Below are 17,254 nucleotides of genomic sequence, written 5' to 3' on the forward strand. Positions count from 1 at the left end.
TTCAATTACTAGACAACAAATATAAACAGCTTGACTTTTTAAAAACTTAAACATAAATCCTGACTTTGGTCTTCCTTTTAACCATTTTTTTTGGCACTAACTGGGATAAATTTATGCTGTTAAAATACAAAATCCCAGGGAGGGAGGATCCTAATCAAGCATGCGTGCGAGAGAGACACCAAAAGTAAGTTTAACGGAAAAAAAATAGTTAAACTTAAGCAGAACTTCAAATTCAAATTGGAGCTAAAGACAGTGTTTAAATTTCCTCTGCATTTGCACATTATGTTTATCTGTATTTCCTTAATATTCTGTCACCAACTCTACTACAAATATACTTTATCTTAAAGAAAAACAAATTATTTTAATGGTCATTTCCAATGGAACACTGTCAAGATAAAAATAATATATTTAAAGCCGTTCTTTACCATTGTTACTCAGTCAGATTATTAAAATAGTAATTTTAAAAAAAATCTAATTCACTTTTATAGTAATCACACAGTGATTACTATATGCACTTCACTCAGCTTGGAAAATGAAACTTTTGGTTAGTTTCAATTTCTGGCTGTTAAGTAACAGCACAACGGAACTGGTTTTCCAAAACTGGAGGGAAACATTTAAATCCAAAATCCCCAACACATTAATATTGAAAAAATAAGGAAACATTTCTTTTCATACTAGGCTAAGGCCTCAATCCTGAACAGATTTACACACGTGTTCAACATTATGCCCTCTGAATAGTCCTATTGATTTTCAGTGGGACTGCTCACAATGAGTAAAGGTAGACTCATAGACTTTAAGGTCAGAAGGGACCATCATGGTTAGGGCCCTACCAAATTCACGGCCATGAAAAACACAATCGCAGACCTTGAAATCTGGTCTCCCATTGTGAAATCTGGTCTTGTGTGCTTTAACCCTATACTGTACAGATTTCACAGAGGAGACCAGCGTTTCTCAAATTGGGGGTTCTGACCCAAAAGGGAGTTGCAGGGGGGTCACAAGGTTATTTTAGGGGAGCCACAGTATTGCCACCCTTACTTCTGTTCTGCTTTCAGAGCGGGGTGGCTGGAAAGTGGTGACCGATGGCTGGAGAGCAGCACTTGTTGGCCAAGCGCCCAGCTCTGAAAGTGGCACTCTGCCAGCAGCAGCACAGAAGTAAGGGTGACAATACCATACCATGCCATCCTTACTTCTGCACTGCTGCAGGCAGCGGCTCTGCCTTCAGAGCTGGGCTCCCAGCCACCTCTCTCCAGCTGCCCAGCTTTGAAGGCACCGCTGCTGTCAGCAGCAGCGCAGAAGTACGGGTAGCAGTACCGCAACCCCCTCTACAATAACCTTGCAGACCACCCACCCACCCAACTCCTTTTTGGGTCAGGACCCCTACAATTGCAACACCATGAAATTTCAGATTTAAACAGCTAAAATCATGAAATTTACGATTTTAAGAATCCTATGACTGTGAAATTGACCTGAATAGACCGTGAATTTGGTAGGGCCCTAACCATGATCATCTAGTTCAGGGGTCGGCAACCTTTCAGAAGCGGTGTGCCGAGTCTCCAGTTATTCACTCTAATTTAAGGTTTTGCGTGCCGGTAATACATTTTAATGTTTTTTAGAAGGTCTCGCTCTACAAGTCTATATATTATATAACTAAACTAGTGTTGTATTGTAAAATAAACAAGGGTTTCAAAATGTTTAAGAAGCTTCATTTAAAATAAAATTAAAATGTTGATCTTACGCCGCCAGCCTGCTCAGCCCGCTGCTGGTCTGGGGTTCTGTTCACCTAGGCTGGCAGTGGGCTGAGTGGGGCCTGCGGCTGGGACCCCGGCTGGCAAGGGTCTGGCAGCCAGAACCCCAGACCAGCAGCGGGCTGTGGGGCGCCAGCGGCCGGGACCCCAGACTGGCAGCGGACTGAGCGGCTCAGCCCACTGCCGCTCAGGGGTTCCATCCGCCGGCTCCTGCGAGCCGGGATCCCAGCTGCCGGATCCGCTCAGCCCGCTGCCAGTCTGGGGTCCTGGCCCTCCCCACATACACTGGGTACCTACCTTCTCCCTGGTTCTGGCCATTCTCTTCCTCTCTCTGCACTGAGCTGAGGATGGGAGTGCACTGAGCACAGGGCTGGGGGTGAAGGGTTGGGCCAGGGGCTAAAATGAGGGGGGGGCCCTCAGGGTTGGGGCAGGACGTTTGGGTGTGGGGCACTTACCTGGGCAGCTCCCATTTGATGCGAGGGGTGCCGGTGGGAATGTGGCGAGGGGTGCAGGAGCTCCTGTTTGGTGCTCCGGGTGGGGATGTGGCATGTGCATGGGGTGTAGGAGGGCTGGGGATATGTGGGGGTGGTGCAAGAGTCAGGGCGGAGGGCTGGGTATGTGGGGGTGCAGGTGTCAGGGCAGGGGCTGGGTATGTGGGGGTGCCAGAGTCAAGCCTAGGGTTGTGGGGAGTGGAAAATGAAGGAGTCAAGCAGAGGGCTGGGTGGGTATGAGGGAGGTTCAGGGCTCAGGTCAGGGGCCTGGGTGTGTGCGGCAGTGCGGGGCTCAAGGCAGAGGGTAGGGTGGGGTGTCTGTGGGGTGGGGTCGGGGTCAGGGTAGAGGGCTGGGTGACTGACACCCTTAGAACTCCCAACCCCTGCTCCTTGTCCCCTAACTACCCTCCTGGGACCCCTGCCCCCAGGACACTACCCCCTATCTAAGCCTCCCTGTTCCTTGTCCCTTGACTGGACCATACCCCCTACCTGTCCCCTGATTGCCCCGACCTTTATCCACACCCCGCCTCAGACAGACCCCGGGACTCCCATGCCTATCCAACCACTCCCGCCCCTGACAGGACCCCAGAACTCCCGACCCATCCAACCCCTGCCTGCCCCAACCCCTCTCCACACCCCTGCCTCCTGACAGGACCCCCAGAACTCCCGACTCATCCAACACCCCCAGCTCCTTGTCCCCTTCCTCCCAGGTATTTAGAGAGAGAAAACATAGCTTCCCATAGCCTCTGCTTGGTTAGGCTAAACAAGCCAAACTCTTTGAGTCTCCTCATACCCCTCATAAGGTAGGTTCTCCATTCCTTTGATCATCCTAGTAGCCCTTCTCTGCACCTGTTCCAGTTTGAGTTCATCTTACTTAAATATGGGAGACCAGAGTTGTAAACAGTATTCCAGATGAGATCTCACAAGTGGTTTGTATAATTGTACTAACACATCCCTGTCTCCACTGGAAATACCTCACCTGATGCATCCCTCGACTGCATTAGCTTTTTTCATGGCTGCAGTACATTGGTGGTTCAACCTGTGCTCAATCAATATACCCAGGTCTTTCTCCTCCTCTGTTGCTTCCAATAGATATGTCCCCAGCTTACAGCAAAAATGCTTGTTGCTGGTCCCTAAGTGCGTGAACTTGCACTTTCACTTTGCACTATTAAATTTCATTCCATTTCTATTACTCCAGTTTTCAAGGTCATCCAGATCTTCTTGTATGATATTCCAGTCCTCCTCCATATTGGCAATACCTCCCAACTTCGGGTCATCTGCAAATTTTATTAGCACTCTCTCTCACCTTTTGTGCCAACGTCATTAATAAAAAATGTTAAATAAATGGATCCCAAGACTGATCCCTGAGGAACACCACTAGTAACCTCTCTCCAGCCTGACAGTTCATCTTTCAGTCTGACCTGTTGTAGTCTCTCCTTTAACCAGTTCCTTATCCATCTTTCAATTCTCATATAAATCCCATCTTTTCCAATTTAACTAATAACTTCCCATGTGGAACTGTATCAAATGCCTTATTGAAATGCATTTCCTTTGTCTAAAAAATCAGTTATCTTCTCAAAGAAAAAGATCAGGTTGGTCTGGCACAATCTACCTTTTGTAAAACCATGTTGTATTTTATCCTAATTACTGTTTACCTCTATGTCCTTAATTACTCTCTCTCTTTCAAAACTTGTTCTAAGACCTTGCATACAATTGGAGGTCAAACTAACAGGCCCTTAGTTTCCTAGATCGCTTTTTTCCCCTTTCTTAAAAATAGGTACTATATTAGCAATTCTCCAGTCATATTAGCAATTCTTCAGCAATTCTCCAAAATCTAAGTTTACAGATTCATAAAAATTAAGCATGTGTGCAAGCCTTTGCAGGATTGGAGCTTAAATCTTGAAGTCCTTACTCAGTTTCCACTAAACTCTTACTTGATTTCAGAGGGCCTCAATAAAAAGTCTAAGGATTTTGTCTATTAAGTTGTATAAACTATCAAAAACCATCTCCCCCAGCCCCACCAAATCTAAGTGTTGGGCCTAAAATGACTTGACAGTGTCCCTTTAAAATGAACAACTTATTTTGTATTCAGCATGTTGAATTTAATGTCTCTTTTAAACTGTTTTTCAGAAAGCGTTTAGAATATTCAGTACTTTATTTGTTCCTCACTCAACAAAATGGATTGTGTTGCGGCCATTTCTCACCTTCCTGCTCTCTTTTTTTCTTCTTCTTCTGTATGATGGATCCTTGATGGGGAAGATAAACTTCGGTTTCTACTAATCAAAGGGCTTTTAATATTCAAGCGCTGCATGTATTTCTTCTCAGCAGCAACATTGCTGGCCACCTCCAATCCCTTGATGTAAACTCCAGTGTATCCGTGACGGTGCAACTCGCTGTGGCTGCTCTCAAGCTGAGTAAACTCAAAGCTTTGCGTTTTCTTCATGATTTTCTTTAGTGGATGTTTTCTGTGGCGGGTAGTTGGTGACTGGACTGGCTCAGAATAGCAGGAGGCTGATCCTGAGGTGGAAACATTGTCCATATCTTCTGAGATTGGGCTAGTCCTTTGAAGCCCACCCAAGAGAGGAGCAAATGTCTGTGGTGGAGAGGCATTAAGCTGCACATATACATCCATATTTTGATTGGAGTTCTCATGATCTAAAAAAGGTGGTACTCCGGATGGCAGGCTCATATGCTGAGGTTTATGCAATGGCTTAGCATTATTATCCCAAATGTCATTATCAGTGCTAGAAGAGAGTCGAGAAAGGGACTGACTTGGTCGTCTAGCACCTTCAGTATCAAACTCACAGTTCACTTTCACATTCGCTTCCTGGGGGACTGTGCGAAAAGTTTCTTTGTTGGAACCTTTGAGAGCTTCAGAAAGGACCTCTTCTAAATGGTGCCTTGTTTGCTGACATTTTAGCCATAAAATATTCCATTGTTTTAGTTCCTTTTTGCTAGCCAGACCCAATACCATCTCATTCACTTTTTGAAAGTTTTCTGCAGAAACTTTTGTAGCTTCTTGGTGGTAGCTCTGCAAACTCTGAATCACTGATTGAGAGTATTTGTTCTCCACAGTAAGAAGTTCAAGATACTCATTGCAGTGTAACATCCACCCATGTGCCTGGATTAAAAGTCAAAAGTACAGTTAAATAATAAGACTGTGTATTCACATAACACCTTCTGCTTTAGAATCTCAAAGCAATTTACAAATATCAGGGTGAAAGTCAACCTTGTGCAGAGGACCAGCAAAAGGCCTGTGCAACATTTAAGTCCCATTTAAGTGCTCATAATAGATCTTAACATGATATAAGTGCTGAACAGGTGTTGTGCTGTCCCTTTACCCAGAGATGAATTTTGCTTCTTATGGTATGTTCTACACAGCAATGTAAGCCCGGGCTTGAGCCTGGGTTCAAGCCTAATCTCCTCTGTGTCCACTCACCAGTTGTGTTAACCTAGGGCTTGAAAGCAGGATTGGAGGGTCTAAGCCCGTGTTAAGCGGGGACCTAGAGTCCAAGCCTATTGCTTTCCTGTGTGCATGTGGCTCTGGCTGGACTCGGGTCCCAGAAGTTCTCCGGATGTATCCTAAAGTTCTTTGAGACAACTTCTTTAGTCCTCTCTATGCCGACAAGCTGTGGTGCAGTCCCAGAGAGAGGCGGGGGGGGGGGGGCAGAAAAGGAGCAAGGGCTAGAGAATGAAGCTGGGACTAAGCAGCTGCCCTGCTGGGAGTGGCAGAGCTCCTGGCTCAGCACAGCCAGGGGAGGGATGATCCCCAACACCTCAGCTGCTCCACCGCCCTGCAGGGCAGCCGCTTGATCCTGCTCCACTCTCTGGCCCTTGCTCCCAGGCCCCCCTGTCCTTCCTAGGGCAGTGTGTTGCAGAGGTGCCCAGGCAGCGTGCACTGGCAGGGGGGCAAGTGTGAGTCAGCCCCAAACTTCCCCACAGCCTCCTGGGGATCCCTTATTCCTACCCCCTGAGGTGTGGTGGGGGCAGGGATAAGGGATCTGGCCCGGGGGGTGCTGGAACACACTGCACCCCGAGCCCTGGGGATGCACTTTACCGCTCTGCAGCCAGCAGCAGCCAGGCTGGGGTGTGTGTGTGTTTTTTCACTGATACCTTCATCTTATGTCAAACTTCTAAACAGACAAAACTAACAAAAAACCCAAACAAACCAAAATACTGTTGCTGAACATCCCACTTTAAAAATGAAGAAGTGCAAAGTTTCATTGTAATAGTCAGACAGCCCTGGAGACTGATTGCTAATTATCCTCAAAACAGGTGCACATGGGAATTTTCCTGCCCATGTGACTCAGCCCGGTGCTGGAGAGCCCAATTCTCTGATTACAAGGCAGCTCAGTATAAAGTCTTCTCAAACTGCCGTCATTCTACTGAGACAGCCACCAAAGGAGCGAATTGTGCAGTTCATATATTTGTGCTGCTTATGGGCACCTGAGTGCCATTAACAGCACCACCACCAGTTAGGAAACAGGGTGGGCAGTAGAGTTTTCCCACAGTGCAACACATTTGTAGGGCTAGGTCAGTGGCTCTCTTTCCAAACTACGGCTCCCCTTTCAGGAGTCTGATTTGTCTTGGGTACCCCCAAGTTTCACCTCACTTAAAAACAACTTGCTTACACAATCAGACATAAAAATACAAAAGTGTCACAGCACACTAGTTCTGAAAAACTGTTTACTTTCTCATTTTATCATAGAATTATAAATCAAATGGAATATAAAATATTGTACTTACATTTCAGTGTATAGTATATAGAGCAGTATAAACAAGTCATTGTCTGTATGAAATTTTAGTTTGTACTGACTTCACTAGTGCTTTTTATGTAGCTTGTTGTAAAATGAGGCAAATATCTAGATGAGTTGATGTACCCCCGGAAGACCTCTGGGTACCCCTGGTTGAGAACTGCTGGGCTAGAGTATCAACACTATGGTGAGGGGCACTAGGCACTCTGGAACAGGGTTACTTTGACTAGGGTCTATGCACTGCAATGTGTACACCAGAACCCTAGGTTCGAACACAGATCAGAAAATCCTTAACATAGGGTTCCCTGACACAGGTCAGGTGACTTGAGTCTCACTAAACCTAGGCTTAAATTGCTGTGTACCCTTAGTGAATTAAGGCTCAACACCCATGAAGTGGGGAAATATTATTCCCATGTCATAAGGTTTGGTGAATTACCCCAGGTCACACAGGAAACTCTGATGTAGCTGGGAATCAAACCCAGAATGCCTAACTGCCAATCTTGAATTTCATCTCAAGACTACTTTTTCCTGTCAAGAAATTTTGTTCTACAGGATTCGACCCTGCGGCCTCTTGTACACACAGTGTAAGTCCTGATCCAGTAAAGCACTTAAGTGCAGGTACCTTTCAGCACAAGTAGTTTCACTGAAATCAATGGCTCTACCCATGCGTTAAAGTATGTGCATAAGTGCTGTGCTGGATCAGGGCCTATATTACTAAATTAATGACCCACAAGTTAAGAAGTACTGTTGTACTACTGGCAGTTGTTAACCAACTTATTTTTTAAAATTCTAAACCAGACAATTTTCACAAAACAAAATATTATCTTTTAGGTTGTTCCTAGGAGCCAAAGAGTTCTTGTGACATAAAAGGGGTGTTTATACTTAATCTCAATGAAGCAATTTTTCTATGATTTAGAAGCTACAGTGAAAAGGTTTTCAAGGCCGGCACTGAAATCCAACAGAAACAAGCCTTGTTTAATTTAATCTTCACTGATATTCTGTGCGACCTACTCACTAGAACTTTCAGAATCAGAAGGAGAGAAAAAACCAAAAGCCTTAGGACCCAATTCTCCATTTGGGTACACTGATGTTAATCAAGAGTATCTCTAGTGAAGTCAGCAGAACTGCACCAATGTAAAACAGATGTAAGTGAGGGTATGTCCAGACTACCTGCCAGATTGGTGAGTAGCGATCGATCTATCGCATCTCATCTAGATGTGATACATCGATCCCCGAACGCGCTCCTGTCGACTTCAGAACTCCACCAGGGCAAGTGGTGGAAGCAGAGTTGACGGGGGAGCTGCGGCCATTGATCCCGCGCCATGAGGACGGGAAGTAAGTCGAAATAAGATATGTCGACTTCAGCTACGCTATTCCCGTAGCTGAAGTTGCGTATCTTACACTGACCTGATTTTTGGGGGTTCCCCAAAAACTACTCGCAAAGACGTGAGTGCGGTTCTATACTGCTCCCTTCTAAGGTATGGGGCTAGGCCTGATTACGTCCTCAAAGACAATCCTGAATTTGGGGAGGTGGTGGTCCTCCCCTCTGAAGAAACTGGAAGAAAGAACTGGCCTGCCTTCAAAGAAACCAGAGGTGAGTATCGTTGCTCTGAGAAGATAAGACCAGGATTGAGTGAGGGTCCTCCATAGTTTGGACACTTCAGATAAGCAGCCAAATTTTTGGATGGTGGCCCAGACTGAATTCTGACCCTTTTGAGGTTGCCTATCCACAGATTAACTATTTTGAAACTGATTTACCTGGTGCTTGTATAATTATTTTTCCAGTGGAGATTACAATCTTCTTGAACTCTAAGCTCCATTGGGCAGAGATCTTGCGTTAGTACAGTGCCTAGAACACTGGGGCACTGATCCTGATTGATGTCTCTGGGTGTTACAGTTATACACATATTAAATAAATAAATAATAAGCGCTTTCATATGTAGCTTTGCTGTAGTAAGGATGGATTACTCTGTGGTTTTATACACAGAATGCCTGTGAAAAAGCTTAGGTTTATACATTTTTCATTTCATTCCCTTTATATTATAGAAGCAGAGAAACAATTATTTAAAAGGGTAAAGGTGCTTATTATGTCATTTGGAGCTTCATAATTGTGCAGAGAAAAATTCTGGCCAGTCGGGTATGTAAGTTCTTGGATTGCACACGAAGAGCAGTATATGACTATCTGTGCATAGGGCAGATTTAAAAAGGTTTTGCCTACACATTCACAAGAGAAAGAAGAGATCCAGGCTGTGGTCCATACAGGAAAACCTGTCTCACTCTGGTACTGCTGTTTCTGGCTGGGTTTATAATACTAAAAAAAAAAAAAGCTCCTAATTGCCAGTCTTGTGATTGCATGTGCAGTGCTCAGGGTATTAGATTCACTGAGACTCTGGGCAGGGAACAGCCAGCTTAGCTGCTGTTCTGTGGCTGCAGCATAGGCATAGTCTGACTTCTATATCTGGGGGAAGGGAGCAGCTCCAATCAGGCCAACGGGGCTGCGCATTGAGGGAGGGGGAATTCTGTGCCTGTCTGAGGCTTGCAGTTTAGGCGGGGCAATGTGCCTCCTAACTCCCCTCAAACTGCACTCATGGGTTGCAGCTACACATGTAATTTCCTGCCTAAACTCTGCCTGTTCTTTTGACCCTTCTGGTGCTTGTGTGTGTTTCTGAATGACACTGATCTCTCTGTCCTCTGTCTGGCCATTATTCCAATATATACACCAACACTTAATGCAAAGCAGGAAAACAACAGACATCCAGATAAACAACAAGGAGTCCGGTGGCACCTTAAAGACTAACAGATTTATTTGGGCATAAGCTTTTGTGGGTAAAAAAAACCCTCATTTCTTCAGGTTTTTTACCCACAAAAGCTTATGCCCAAATAAATCTGTTAGTCTTTAAGGTGCCACCGGACTCCTTGTTGTTTATATGGATGCCTGTTACAGACTAACATAGCTACCCCCTGATACTAGACATCCAGATGGGGGAGGGGGGAGAGAAGAATTGCCATTCTCAGTTGTTTATTTGGACAGCTGAGGTACTCTGGGGAATACCAAATGCCAACACACCTTTGCTCAGGCACTTGAATGACCAATACAGCTCTGGCTTGATGTGCTGACACTAACTTGTGCTGGCTTTAGATACTGTTGTCCTGGGAGGCCTGCAGGAGGGAATCCCTGCTCCTAACAATGTTATTGTGGGGATGTTAGTGGGTGCAACAGAGCATGTCATTTTAAGCTGCCAAACTACAAATTACTTCAGAAAACTTTTGAAGTTCATCAGTGCTCTGGTGAACTTTGAAGGGTCATCAATTTCCTTTGGATATTTGCCAGATTCTGACATGCCATTTTGACATGCCTCAAATTTGATCCTGTGGGCTACACCTCACCAGGGTCCTTCAAACAGGCCTATTTAGAAATCTCGTGGACAAACTATTCTTTACCTAGGACATGGCTAAAAAAAAAATGCACTAGAAGAAGAAGAAGAAGAAGAAGAAGAAGAAGAAGAAAGTGTCACCACTGATTTATCAAAGAAATCTTGCTATCAGGTGCAGTGCATGGGAAAGTGCATTGATACCTCCCAGCAGCCTGGGAGACTCATTAGCACCTCCAGTACCTTGGAGTGGAGAGAAAGAGGCTCATACAAAACACATGGAATATTGTTGCACAAATATTTAAACTACTATAAATCTGTACTGAACCTGAAATGTTTCTCTTACCATCTCGTAAAACTCATACAAGTGGATCAGCTTCTCCAGCTCACTCTTCCTTTTCTCTGTCTGAGTGCTGACATTACTCAAATAACTCTTGAAGGTCTGAACTTTTTCTTCCAAGTTCAGTGACCAGTTCTTTTGTATCAGCTGCAGCCCTTTCTCACAATATTGCTGTTGAGTCCAAAATGAAACATACTACATTAGCACATTGCTTCTTCTGCTGTCCGAATTCTTGTTTGGCATTGTCATTTACTCCATACAATTGTTATAGGCCAATTGTAAAGTGAGCAAAAGGTCAAAAGTGAATGATCACTCTTGCTGATCCTTTTGGTGCTTTTTTTCCTTTTTGATACTGTTCTGCTAAGATAAAATTACTGTTGGGCTTTTTATAAATCTAAATTTATTTTGGGAAGCATAAGAAAGAATATAATGATATGATGGAGCAAAAACTACAGTCAATTAAGCTTGAACATTTGAAAAGAATTATTATTACATGTTTAGAAGAGTCACGGTTATGTTGCACTTAATATCATTGTGAGAACTTTTGTTTCACAAGTAACAGCTCTCCTGTACCCTTCTTGATGCAATTTCTTTATATGAAATAGTTACAAGCTGAACTTTTCTCTTTACTAAGCTCTAGGAGGGCATCAGAGAGTCCTGTGGCACCTTTAAGACTAACAGATGTATTGGAGCATAAGCTTTCGTGGGTGAATACCCACTTTGTCAGATGCATGAGGGCACGTATGTATCTAACTTCCCATTTTAATTCTGGCTTCATTTACCGTTTATTGGTTGGTGTGCCTGTGTATGCTGCTCCTCATGGATGTACTGTGATGGCAGACCTGCACACAACGCTGTGGTTGGGCTCCAAAAATGTTTAAGAGTAAACATTCTACCATAGAAAGCAGCCATTCTTCTTTAGCACAAGTGGTAGGTGTGTGTGGGCCTGACCTAAAGCCCACTGCAGCCGAAAGGAGCCTTTCCATTTACTTCAATGGGCACTGAATCAGGCCCTTTTATTTCTGGAACACAAACTCCAGAGTTCTATTCCCAGTACTATGTGGGCACTGAGTTATTAATATCATTTATGATTTTTGTTGTTTCTGGCCACAGATTAATTAAAAACTCTCTCCTAAATTCCTCAATTATGCTTTGCATTACTGAGAATTTGTGCAGTCCCTCTTGCACATGCATAGCTCTCCCTCTCCATGTATTACTTGTATTCTTCTTGGATATAAAAAAAAATTCAGTTCAAGAGGCAGTAACTTTCCCAGAGCCACAGAGTTAGTGTTGTTATATTACCAATAAATCAGTGAAATTAACATTCTTAATCTATTACAGCTTTGGTTTGTATTTCCCCAGTTAATTTTCTATTAGGCTATTGCAGATGCAACTAAAATAACAAAAGCAAAAACAAGTGGTCCTTAGTACAATACTCACCGTCACTTTGTCACTGAAAACTCTGAATTCTTCTTGCTGCTTCTTCACACTTTCCAGAGAGAGCAGCTCTTGATCTAAAGGGCCAAGATATTGCTCCCTTTCATTTTCAAACCAGAGTTTTATCTATAGAGGATACAAGATTTGTTTTTTAAAATTAATGAGTAAACTATATCTAACACAGAAATTAGCAACTTTATCAAAACAAATTAAACTCCTGTGAACATATACCAAATAAATCTTTTAAATTCTTTATTTCAAAACTATGCAAAAATATCTCTCCCCTTATATACAATTTATTTAGAAAGCTATTTTATGTACTGCGCTTAGTAACAGACACTTTAGTCAAACATATTATTTTGCATCATATGTTAGGCCTCACCTTGTACTCCTTACACAGGCAAAACTCCCATTGAACTCAGTGAGAAATTTGCCTGTAGAGACTGTAGGGCAAGATCATTAGTGATTAATGAATAAAAATATAATTAGGATAGCTCACTGAATACAAAGAGCCAAAAGGTCTGTGCTAATTTTAAAAAACATTTATTAAAATATTTACATTTTCTTTACTCAGGATTTATTACAGATGTTTCACTGACTTGGAAAGTTTACCCTTGTGACAGATATGGCAATTTTCCTGCAATATCTTTGGGAGACCTTACTGAATTAAATTTAAATAGCTTTACAGTCCAATGTATTATAAATGCAAAGTTTATGTATTATTATGGGATTGCACATAAACTATTCTAGTGGGGAGACATGGCCAATGTAAAATCTGAGCAGTGCTATTAGCTTCAAAATGCCAGATAAAAAAGAACTTTCAGGACCAACAAAGTGAAGTGGATTTCCCAGGAGATACCTGGGAGGAGTGGAATGCAAATTCCCACCTCCAGACACAACCTTTTGAATCTATGCCTTGAGGAGAGAACCACTCCTTGGCTGATTACCTATTCAACTTCTCTTCAGATCATAAACCCAGGCTGTAGAAAGGAAAGGCTAATCTATGCATATGGGTTCTTGTTCTGAGCAAAAGCTGTTATGATCTTGTGAATACAGAAAACCCCCATACTGGGGTTTGAAGGGCTGAATCCTACCAGAGCCCTTGTTGGAGTAGGGGAGGATCTCTGGCTTATGCGCAGGCATGTACGCACTTTTATTGTCTTTAATGTGTTTTCTGTGTAAAGCTTTCACCTTAAGAATAACTGTGCTTGCTTATAAAGGGCTGTGTGGTAACTTGCAACTGTGGACAATTACAACTGTTCATAACCTCTGAGGAGAAAGCACAGCAGGCTTACTTAGGTAGTCTGACTTGCCACAGAACTCAGTGTAGATAGGGACTGTGAAGCCTGAAAACCCTGGGTGAGAAGGGAGAGAGACACATTTCTGCCCAGGAGAGGTGACAGCTGAGGAGCCTGGAGCCTAGAGTGGGTGTCCTTGCCAGACCACAAAGAAATACAGCTGCAGTTACCCCGAACTGTGACATTATTTGCACTGCATACACACTTATATGGCCAACCCAATATATAGCTTATATTCACAGATTAATTTGGCCCCAAGATGGAAGGTTAGCCCTATAGCTGGTATACATTAAATCTCAAAAATAGTACTGACCTGGTCACAATGTTCTTCAAATTTTCTTATTTCCTGGAGATTCTCCAGTTGTTGCAGACACTTATTCGATATGAGAACCAGCCTATGGACCTCCTCATCTACTTGATTGTACAATCTTGTTATAGCTTCCATGGCATCTCTATGGGGGGAAAAAACAACACATAAATGTCCAGTGCAAACACAATGCCAGAAAAGTCCACTCTATATTTCAGAAGACAACAATCAAATCTGTTAATCAGCAAAGCAAAGGAGGTTTGGGCCAACAAGCCAACACCTACAGAACATATTAGCTGTGTGTTAGCTTGTTCAACTTGTCAAAGAAAAATGTATCCTACTCAGAACCACAGATACATGGCAGCCAAGACTTTCAAAAGTGACCAGTGATTTGAGGTATCTCAGCTGCTGGGTGCTCAAGCGTGTGTAGCTCAGCAGACTCTCTAAGGCATCCGAAAATCACTAGTCATTTTTTAAAATCTTGGCTGTTGTATATAATTGGAGTTGTTTCAGCCAGCCAGGCTGCACTAACCCAGAGCTGCATATAAAGCCTTGATTCAGCAAAGCTTCAAGTCTGCAGGATTACTCATGTGCTTAAAGTTAGGCAAGTGCTTTGCAGGATCAAGACCTTATTACAGTTATAGAATTCTCTGCACGCTAATTACCTAATCTGATCAGACTGGCATAATACCTGCCTCTCAACTTCTGACTCATCAGGTATGTGTCTGCCCACCAACCCCTTCCTACCTCACCCTGCATAGGGGGAGGGATAGCTCAGTGGTTTGAGCATTGGCCTGCCAAATCCAGGGTTGTGAGTTCAATCCTTGAGGGGGCCACTTAGGGATCTGGGGTAAAAATCAGTACTTGGTCCTGCTAGTGAAGGCAGGGGGCTGGACTCCATGACCTTTTAAGGTCCCTTCCAGTTCTAGGAGATAGGTATATCTCCAATTTTAAAAAAATTAAATAGTTGAATTAGGGAGGGCCCAAGTCTTTCCAGACATAAGTCTGCAACCAGTCTTCCAGCCAGCCTCAAACCCCTACCAAAAACAGGTATCTTGACTTCATGTTCTCAAAATCTGAAGGTAACTCCCCGTATATGAAACGTTTCTCTGAACTTTTCAGTTAAATTGACAAGCACTTTTTCAGATGGAGAGATTTAAAATTTGCTTCTTTTTGAAAATTTTTGAAAATTTAATGTTTGTTACTCTGTTTTGCCTTAGGTCAATCACTTCTTAGAGAGACAAATGCTACATACAGTAGGCGATTTGTATGTAAATCCCATTTCGTCCACTGGGAACCGTGTATGTATAAATGAGGGCAGTATCTGGCACAAAACATCTATATTTGCTATTCTTCTTAGTTGGGAACACGAAATCTGTTAAGGTGTTACACACGTCTTCCCCTTGTTACATTTCCTCTCTCTTTGGGCTTGACTACAACGGTGCCACATTCTGGTCTACAAGGGTGTGAATTGTAGAGCACTCTAACATGCTGCACTCTAACGGCCCCATGCAGACTCTTCTGGGATGAACTAAAAGGTACCTTAGTTTGTGTTAACATAGTTGTAAAGAGTGGTCTTCTCTCAGGCACACCCTCATGGCCTTGGGAAAGCCCTGAAAATGCTCTGTGTCTCAGTTTTCCTCATGGCTCCCCAGTAACTCAATACAAGTTTAACCTCCAGTCCAGTGGTTCTCAACCAGGGGTACACATACCCCCGGGGGTATGCAGAGGTCTTCCAGGAGGTACTCAACTCATTTAGATCAATTTTTCTCAACCTGGGGGTTGCGACCCCAAAGGGGGTTGTAGAACAGGTTTAGGGTCGCAAGTGAAGAGCTGGCATTAGGGGTGGCCACAGTGGGCCCTGCGAAGCTGTTACATGCTTCAGCCCTGGGCAGCAGGGCTCGGGTTTCAGACAAGGCTCACAAGAGAAAAACAGGTTCAGTATCACACTGAAATGTAAGTACAATATTTATATTCCAATCAATTTATTTTATAATTATATGGTAAAAATGAGACCGCAAGCCATTTTTCAGTATGAGTGTGCTGTGACACTTTCATATTTTTATGTCTGATTTTGTAAACAAGTAGTTTTTAAGCGAGGTGAAACTTGGGGTACCCCAGACAAATCAGACTTCTGAAAGGGGAACAGTAGCCTAGAAAAGTTGAGAGCCACTGCTCCGGTCCGTCATAATTTATTAACAAAAAGTCCATAACCAGTAGTGCCAAAACATAGTCCAAATCCCCCAGGGCATGTAGCCTTTAAAACCCGGCTTGGTTCTCACCATCCTAGTGTCTTCCACCACACCTGGACTCTTTGGGTATGTCTACACAGCAAAGAAAAACGCGAGACTGGTCAGTGCCAGCTGACTCAGGCTTGAGGGGCTAGGCCTGTGAAGCTGTTTCACTGCTGGGTGGACTTCCAGGCTTGGGCTAGAGCCAGAGCTCTGGGACCCAGCCACCCCACAGAGTGCTAGAGCCCCAGCTTCAGCCTGAGCCCAGACGTCTACACAGCAATGTAATAGCCCTGCAGCCCGAGCCCTGTGAGGCCAAGCTGGCTGGCAAGGCCAGCCGCAGGTGTCTAGTCACCGTGTAGACATACCCTGAGTCAATCGTCCTTTGTCAGGACCAGCCACCCCAGCCCTTCCTTCTGGGGCACAACCCTGCTCTTCACAGCAGGAACTCCCACACCATCTCCGCTGGGAGTGTCCTCACGTCTTGTCTGGGGCCCAGCTCTCTGGCCAGGAGACATCAGGGAGTAAGTCGCTCTGCTGTTCCCCCTTCCTTCAGCCCTTGGCTCTGGCTCTCTGGTTTAGAGCCAGCAGGCATCGTCCTCTGCTGCTGCTGCTCCTCCTGCCGTCAGCCCTTTCCCGCCCCTTAGCTCTGCCTATGGGATGCCAGCCACAAACCCCTCTGGCTGCTCTCCCAGGAACCACCTTCTCTCTCTCTGGTGGCTCCCATCTCCTACCCCTCTTGTCTGACTGACTCAGTCTGCTCTGGTTCCTCACTGACCTTTTATAATCCCAAATGCTGCCCTGCGTGCTGAACTGGCCCAACTGGGAGCACCTGGATGGGAACAGGAGAGCCGAGCCCAGATTCATATGATGGACCAGAGACTGTTACAGTGCTCCTACAGGACTGCATCACTGCCAACTAGGTGCCTTCTAGTTCACACCAGCAGGGTCTACATGGGGCAGTTTAATCTAACATGTTGTGCTCTCTACAATTCACCTCTCCACACACCTACACAGACACTGGACTGCAGCGCCATGTAGATAAGCCCTTTCTCTCCCTTTTCCCTTCTCTGATTAACATGGGTCTCTGACGCAGCACTTATTGCAAAGCAAGCACCTACCGGTAGTCTTCTGTATTGCAGAATTCCTCTTTCCTGAGTCTTGCAAGGATTGTCCCACCCTCTAGCCTTAATGTTACCAGCAAGGCATCTTCCAAAACAAGTTTCATCATTGTCTTGTGTTTGTCAATTAAGTCCCTTACCACCTATACAGAAGAAACA

General features: G+C 44.2%; 1 protein-coding gene across 10 annotated transcripts in view; it reads right to left on the reverse strand.

Annotated features, from left to right (window-relative positions):
* The window catches only part of PLEKHG4B (pleckstrin homology and RhoGEF domain containing G4B), a 203,262-nt gene that overhangs the window by 35,089 nt on the left and 150,919 nt on the right, over positions 1 to 17,254 (reverse strand). For all 10 annotated transcript variants that reach the window (XM_039525803.1, XM_039525799.1, XM_039525800.1 and 7 more), the window contains 5 exons: positions 17,096 to 17,238; positions 13,750 to 13,888; positions 12,142 to 12,264; positions 10,708 to 10,872; positions 4,441 to 5,357 (listed from right to left, as the gene is read on the reverse strand). In XM_039525803.1, coding sequence (XP_039381737.1) covers positions 4,441 to 5,357; positions 10,708 to 10,872; positions 12,142 to 12,264; positions 13,750 to 13,888; positions 17,096 to 17,238 — 1,487 coding nt within the window. The remainder of the gene's footprint in view (positions 1 to 4,440; positions 5,358 to 10,707; positions 10,873 to 12,141; positions 12,265 to 13,749; positions 13,889 to 17,095; positions 17,239 to 17,254) is intronic.

This window comes from Mauremys reevesii, linkage group 2 (assembly GCF_016161935.1).
Source record: "Mauremys reevesii isolate NIE-2019 linkage group 2, ASM1616193v1, whole genome shotgun sequence".
Lineage (NCBI taxonomy): Eukaryota > Metazoa > Chordata > Testudines > Geoemydidae > Mauremys > Mauremys reevesii.